The sequence below is a fragment of the Colletotrichum gloeosporioides genome (assembly GCF_011800055.1).
Source record: "Colletotrichum gloeosporioides strain Lc1 chromosome Unknown consensus_36, whole genome shotgun sequence".
NCBI classification, from domain to species: Eukaryota; Fungi; Ascomycota; class Sordariomycetes; order Glomerellales; family Glomerellaceae; genus Colletotrichum; species Colletotrichum gloeosporioides.
This window is the reverse complement of record NW_025544681.1, coordinates 726616-734066: the sequence shown is the minus strand read 5'-3', so window position 1 is coordinate 734066 and position 7451 is coordinate 726616. Positions and strand designations below refer to the sequence as shown.

Genomic DNA, 7451 nt, shown 5'->3' with positions numbered 1-7451 from the left:
ATCCCGTCCTTCTCGACGTTTCCACGAGTCCAAGTGCTGCCGTCCAGAATCAGATCTATGTCCGCCTCACGATGGACCAAGATCCAACCTCGAAACATCAGACGTATGTTAGACCCTCCAAAACACACGGTTGCGCCTTGGGGCCCGAATATAGTTGTCCATTAAGACAGCGAGCAACGTCAACACCACTCGGAGGGTGCCCATGCCAGCATAGCACGACGGGGGAAACATGGCGGATATCCCGCGGCCCAATCTCCAAAATCGGACCTATTCGAGGTCCCATCATCCGTGTAGACACAACATCACCCCGTCCTGCACCAGACGGGGATCGATATCGCGAAGCACTATGACAAGAGATCACACCCCTCTCATTTCAACGACTCACCATGGCACAACAGGTCCAGGGAGCCACCTCTTGGGGAACCAAGGAGACCAGGCAAAAAAACTTTGATGATATCGTTGTTCTTCATTCATTATCAAGCGTTCCCATGACCCGTGCTGTACGCATCTACACCCGCGCCTCCTTTCTAGCCCCTGAGTCCCCAGCCCAGAATGTCTAGTTTCCGTCCAACTCCCACGCAATGCTAAAACCAACAGGCAAAAAAACAATAAACCCCTTTGCTCAATAGAACCCCAACATGCCCGATGCCCATCTAAAGTAATACACTCTCTTCACGCGCCGTTGGCCTTGTCCCTGCTGATGTACACGGGAATGCCGTACACGCACACTGCGCCGGCTGTTATGTACCTGAACCGACAGGCGTCCCTAGCCTTAGCAACGGCCTCGACGAGTGACGTCTCGCGGCCGTCCTCGCGCTCCGGGCTTTCTTCCTCCCCTCTCTTGCTGTTGCTGCTGCTGCCCTTGCCCTTTTTATCGGCGAACAAGCCCTTGCCCTTGCCCTTGTCCTTGCCCTTGGTCGATGGCTTGCTATCATCAGCAAACGTTCCCTTCTTCATCAGACCCCACTCCTCGAATAATCGGCCCGCGTACCGGTCGATGTCCTTGTCAGTCACGTCCCAGAGGGTGCCCACGACGGCGGGACACCCTGCGAGCATGTAATTCCACACGGGACCGTGGCACTCGTACTCGCCGACGTTCTGGAGCGACGCCGAGCTACAGCCCATGAGCAGCGCCGCCGCCTTGCACTTCTCCAACCTCCTAATGGTCTTGCCGCGGATGTACTGCGCACCGCTGCCGTGGCCAAAGTAGAGGACAATGTCCGAGCCCTTGAGTGCGCCCTCAAACTCGTCCTCTGTCGGGCAACGCGAGACTATGCCCTTCCAGGAGTCGCCGAGGGTCTTCAGGGGCTTCTCAAAGGTGGCGAGGGTGTTCTTGAGGTCTGAACCCGGGTTGAGTATGTACGTGCCCCCAGTGGGTGACACTGTGTGGTGATCAACGCCGTGAGTGCCCTCAGCAGCCCTCTGCTCCGTAATCAATCGGCGAAGGCATGAGAGCGAGGGAACACGGGAGTATGCCAGTCCCTCCATGCACGGGAGGGACTCCCAAGGGAAGGCATGGAGCGCCTTGTCGAGGATCAGGATGCTGTGCGCTCCTTCCTCGGATTCCGAGGTCTTGGCCGCGGTGTGGTAGGCCTGTAGAGCATCGAGTGTATCCAAAACCATGGAGTCGAAATCGATTTCGTCGTAAGCGTTTCTCTCGCCTTGGAATTGGAGGATGTCTACGACGAAGTAGAGGAGGTCGTTAAGGGGCTCATCCATGTCATTATCTGGCGAGGTCGTCGATGGGTCTCCCAAGCCAATGAACAAGTCGAGAATGCGAGGCTCCAAGGCAACCTTGGGAGCCTTCGTGGTCTTCTTGCCACGCACCTGCCTTCGAGAGGGCAGGTGCTTGTCCATAATCTTTGCAAAGGCCTTTTGGAACTTGACGAGGAGCTCGGGACGGTGGCGATGCTGAGAGAAGATGCCCTTGAAGCCGCCGAGCCAGACCTGCTCGACATTGTCCAAAAGGTCCTTGAACCTGTTGTCGAGGTCCTCTCGCTGGGCCCACCAGGCCGCCTTCGCTCCCTTTCCAGTGTAGTCGCCCGCATTGTGGCAGCTGTCGTTGGTGGCCTTAATGATATCCATGAGCTCTTCATGACCACGCTGGAAGTCGAACAGCTCTTCTTCGCCGTCTCTGGACGCCACACGTTCCAATGGCAATCGGAGGACGAATGGGCTCTGACCGGCTTGTAACTTCGTGATGCACAGATCCTTGCGATTGTCGCTAAGCGAGACAGAGAAAACGCTCCACGCCTCGGGAATGATGTCGACATAGTCACGCTGGAACCTCGTCATGTCGTCGGCAGTGATGATGCTTGCTCGCCTGTCGTCTTCAACTTGAAGAGCCAACGGCCAACCAGTCTCGCTAAAGCTGGGGTTGAGCTGCTCCGTGGCCACAGTGCTTCGCTCGCGTTTCCATGTCAAGTTTCGTGCAAACTCAACAGAGCAGGCAGCATATCCAAAGTTGCCGATATTTTTAGGAGCACCTTGAGATGCGGCCGACAAGAAGATGCCTGTGCTTTGAAGCAACGCTGAGATGCGATGAACCAGATGTCCGTTGCCAGAAATAGCAGCGGCCGCCTGAGCTTCCATCAGCTGTGCCTGGGCTTGCTCCAACGTCTCCACAAAGGCGACGTTTTCTTTGGATGCTTTGCGCTCCGCAGAAATAGCCCGGCTCTGAGGCTTCCGGGGAGAGGGACCGCTCGGTGATGTCTTTTCCGTGGTATTCTTGTCGGGGGCAGCATGGATCGAGGGGTAGGAGATTGTGGACTCCTTGACCACGGAGAAGACGGAGTCGCCCTCCATCTGCTTGATGCCTTGCTCGATGAGACAGGTAGCTTCACTAATCTGGACACGCAGAGACTCCCGCAGACTTGTCGACATCTGTTTGGCTTCCTCAAGAAGTGCCGATGCGCCTGCCCAGTCGCCCTTGCTAAGGTGGACCAGTGCCTTGTACATCAACATGGATGCCTTCAAGTCAGATGTTTGACCCTTGTCCGCAACGACAACAGCCTTGGATGGCGCAGCCGTCTTCGCTTTCGGGGCTGCTGCGCGCTTCGTAGTTCTCACCGCTGCAGTTGTCTTGGTCGTAGTCTTAGTGGCGTTCTTCGTTGCCGGTGCGGCGGTCTTGGTCGTTCGTGTTCTTCGAGTGGCTGTTGTCGCCGTTGTCGCTGCAGCGCTCTTCAGCGTGAGGTTGGCCATCTTATGAACAACCTGCTCAGCGCTGACTCCGGTGATGGCACCCTGATTGCTGGTGTTCAAGGTTCCCAGGGTGACTTCTGCGAGCTCGAGGAGCAGCAGTTCGTTTTCGTGATCTTTCATCTCTCCGAAAGAGGCACTGAGCTCGCAGGCGAGCTGGAAAGCCTGACGTGTGGGCTTAACAGCCGTGGCCATGAGCTGCCTCGCTTCGTTCAGATACCCCAGACTCTTGTCGAGTTTGCTTGCCTTGAGCCATACAGAGCCGATCCAGCTCGCTGCCTGTGCTCTGTAGATGGAGGCGTTGGTTGAGTTGGCGACTTGGTGGGCCTTCTCTGCATAGTAGACCGTCTCCTGGAACATACCCAGATGGGCGTAGACAGACGAAAGATGTAGCATAGCCGTCAGGAGACCGCAGGCGAGTGCCCAGCTGTCCGGTCCATCGGACAAGTCGATTCGGGCAGAAGCATCGCCCTTGATGATGCTATCATCTGTGTCGGGAGAGCCTTCTCGTGACGCCTGTGCCGAGCTTGCTTTCGGTGCACTTTGCCATCGAGCTTCCAGCTTCGTCCAGTCCGAGTACAAAAGACGAACGCTGGTCTTCGCATGGAACAGCGCATGCTGGTATTCACCTTGGTCCCATTTGATACGGGAAAACAGGCAAGCGGCTCTGGCAAGCAGGAGCTTTCTCTGCTGTCGGGAGCCTCTGCGAATCGAGGACTTTTCAAAAGCGGCTTGGCCCTGGAGAAGCATCCTTTGACTATACCCTGTTAGAATCGCACCAATACGACAAAGAAATGGGCAACTTACGCGGCAGCAGAGTTCTGCTTAGCCAGTTGATGTTCGGTGAGAGATACAAAAAGATTAACGGCCGCGAGGTCAGGATCACTGCTCGAGGACTGCACAAACTCCTGGGCTTTTTTGAGGATTTCCTCAGCCTTGTCAGAGTAGCCCAGGTGGGTATATTGATCTGCGAGATCGCTGTGTGACTGGACCAGCAAGTCTGTGGACGAATCGGATAGCTTTTGTGAGAGGTTGGCTGATAGGGTCAGAATCGACAGCAGGAACTCGTCCTCGCCGCGGAGCCTGGCGAAGTTGGCAATGGCACTGAGCTGTCTGAGAAGTCCCTCGGCGTCGTTGACTCTGGAGAGAATATCGTCCTTGGAGGAGCACTCGGTCACAATAACACGCCAAGCGTTGATCGGGCACTCGAAGTCGCTTGTGCGCCACTCGGAGTGAGATTCTACAAGTGCTACCGTTGATGCCAGGGAGGCCTCAAGGTCCGCAACATAGCTTGCCAAACCGCTGTCATCAGCAAGATCCTGCGAACGGCATGCTTGTAGGGCCGCCTCAGTTTGCTCTCGGAGATCTTGAAACTGGTTCTGGTCGCCAATGGCCATCGTGAGAAGCTGCGTCAAAGTACGAAGTCGGCGAATAGGGAAGCGATCAACGGAGTAAATTCTCAAGAGAGCCTCAGTAACCGGCTCTTTGATATCATCCGATTTCGTCTCGTTCGATGTGTCAGATAGAAGGAGTTGGATGATGCGCTCCAAGACCGCCGCCCGCTCAACATCTGCGAGGAAGAAGGTCCAGTCATTCCAAGACTGGTCGAGCTTGACCATGGCACCCAGCGTCCGTGACAAGGCCTCTGTCTTGTCGTTTGCGCCCCAGGCAACCGCGGGTGACTTTTCCGACAGGGAGGCGGCCACAGCGGACAGGACACCATCTTCGACCATGTTCGTGCAGATGAGCTTGAGGGCATCTCGGGCATCGTTAATGCGGCCCGCGTGCTTGCAGAGATCCGCAAAATATTCGAGCTTTGCCGTAGTCTGTGCCTTCTCCTTCTCCTCGGATGGCCTGTCCTTGACGCAATCAACGGATCGTCGAAGAGCCCGCAGAGGCGTCTTGTCACCAGGCTTGCTTTCGTTGTTACGCCGATACCAGTGGAAAAACATGAAATACAGATGGGAGATTTTGGTGTACGCAGAGTTGCCATCGTTGGTCTTTGCGCCGGTAGTGCTAATGTCGCCCATAGAATCAAGCAACATGAGGCACTCTTGCAGAAGGCCATCGAGAAGTTCCCAATTTATCTTGTTCTTGTCAATGTGCGATTTCGCAACCATGAACGCCGAGTCTAAGATTTGGGGGACAGAGCTGAGAAGGATCTGTCGTCTCTGCTCGTGGCGCACACGGTCCTTGGCTGCTGAGTCTCTTGTTGGCGCTTTCCCGAGCCATCGAACAGAGAACCGCGGAAACTGGAGAATCAGCTTGTTAAGCAGATCGACAATCTCTTCGGAAACTTCTTGCTTCTTGCTTGACAATATTCCCACTGAAGACCTTCGAGCGGCCGACAGGTTGGTCATTAGTTCCTCAAGCTCTGTGGAATCGCCTTTGAGCATGCCCTGGAGTGCGTCGATGACCTCGACCAGGGCCTTTGTAAGCTGCTGATCTGGAAGCGGCACTTGTTTGCCGTAGACAGCGACGAGCTGCGCCGAATAAGCACAGCACTTCGCCGCTGAGTCGCTCTCCGGGTTCAAAGTTTCCTTGATCTTCAAGATCCAGTCGGCCGAGTCTTTGTAAAGTCGAGCAGCCTGAGCTGCGGTACCCAAGGCCTGGTAGATGATGGCGAGCGGCGATTTCGATGATAGAGTTGGCTCCAGGTGTTGGCTGTCAACCATCTTCATGATGCGCTGAAAAACATCGAGAGATCGGCGGTAGGATCCGGCGAGGTCTGATTGAGATCTGCGAATGAACGAGGTGATGCATCTCGACAACGGGGACATGATGTCCTTGTTGACGTCGGCCTTGTGGCCTGCCATGGGCCACCAGTGCAGGCGAGCCTCCAGTGCAATTGCTTGAAACTCCAACGCGGTGGCTGGAGAACAGCTCAACCGGGAGTCCTTCGCTGTGTCGTCGTCCTTGTTAGAGACGCTAGGAGCCAGGGAGGTAAGCAACTGCGAGAGCAAATCCAACTGCCGAGCCGCTTTCGTTTTTGCTTGGGCAGACTCTTTTGCGGATTCTAAGAGGAGATTCATGGGAGATGTCGGGCAGGCGGAGGTCAGGAACGGCTTAGCTGCTTCGATGATGGCTGCTTTCTTGCCCAAAGATATCAGGCGCAAAATGTGCATCTGTGTTGATATAACGACACCCAGAGTTGCGCCCGAAAATTTGGCATCACCAAAGTCCAAAAGCTCTGCAAGTCCTTTGATTTTTGTGTCTGCGGCCGCTGCCTTGGTTGTCTTGGGCTTGGTCTTAGGTAAAGTACCCAGCGCATCGAGCCTTCGTTTTAGGATATTCAACTCCTTTAGCGCATGTTCCTGGAGCCCCAGGCCGACAAGCTTAGCAATGAAAGAAGACATGCCGTTCTCCAGCTGCAATTCAGGAAGCGGCACGGCTCCAGAACTGTGCAGTGCTCTCAGGCAGGCGAAGGAAGCCCTCAAACACTCGACCGTCGCGAGGCATGTCGTCGGTGGTGTAGACGTAGTTGTCGGTTTCGGTGCCGGCTTCACGGCAGTCATGGGCGAGGTCGATGTCCGGTTTAGCGAACGCGGTTGCATGGGCGTCATCGGCAATGAGTTTGATCGTCTTAGATGTCGTCCGCTCGGGGTCTTCCTAAGGTCCTCGCCCGAGTTCTGTCGTCGGCATGGTGTCGAGGGTGTGGCCACCGGTGCGGGCTTCGAAGCTTCGGTGAGCGACTTGAGCGCGACGTTGACGATGTGCGCCGCGAGTGCTGCCTTTTCCTTTGGGCTCAATTCCTCCTTCTTGCTGGCAGCGGTTCGTGCCGCTCCTGTGGTCTTGCCTCTTGCGGTTGTTGTCGACTTTGCATTTCGTGCCGTCGTCTTTGTTGTTGTCGACGATGTTTCGGTCTCGGTCGCAAGAAGTTCTTTGAGCAACACGGAGGTTGCTGATGTGCATGTCGCGGTTGATGTTGCCGCCGCCTTGACGGCGTCTACTTTGCTTTGTAGGGAAGTCATCGAATCGTATACGTTTTGGTCCTAAGCATGTCGTCATGAAATCTCGAGCTTCATTCGTAAAGCACGACCAGGGGTAGGCCAAAAGAGCGAAAGGCTGTTGTTCGAGAAACAATTTGGATGTGTGACTTCATGGCAAATCCACAAAGGGTGCAATGCAGTTGTCAGTCTGGCAGATCTCGCTAAACAATGCCCCGGGGCGTTGTCCGGGGCAACCGCCGTCCGGTTTGGTCCGTGCGGAGGAAGCTGCCAGTGCACGGACTATTTGGGCCTTCAACTGCAGGT

The 7451-nt window shown here is 55.4% G+C and overlaps 1 protein-coding gene across 1 annotated transcript; it reads right to left on the bottom strand.

Annotated features, from left to right (window-relative positions):
* Nucleotides 1-672: 672 nt before the first annotated feature.
* On the bottom strand, nt 673-7169 carry GCG54_00006116 (Separin; the record flags this gene model as incomplete). The annotated part of the gene is made up of 2 exons (XM_045406130.1): nt 673-3955; nt 4006-7169. 2 exons carry the CDS (start codon nt 7167-7169, stop codon nt 673-675), a joined length of 6447 nt encoding a protein of 2148 aa, XP_045265513.1.
* Between the last annotated feature and the right edge of the window lie 282 nt (nt 7170-7451).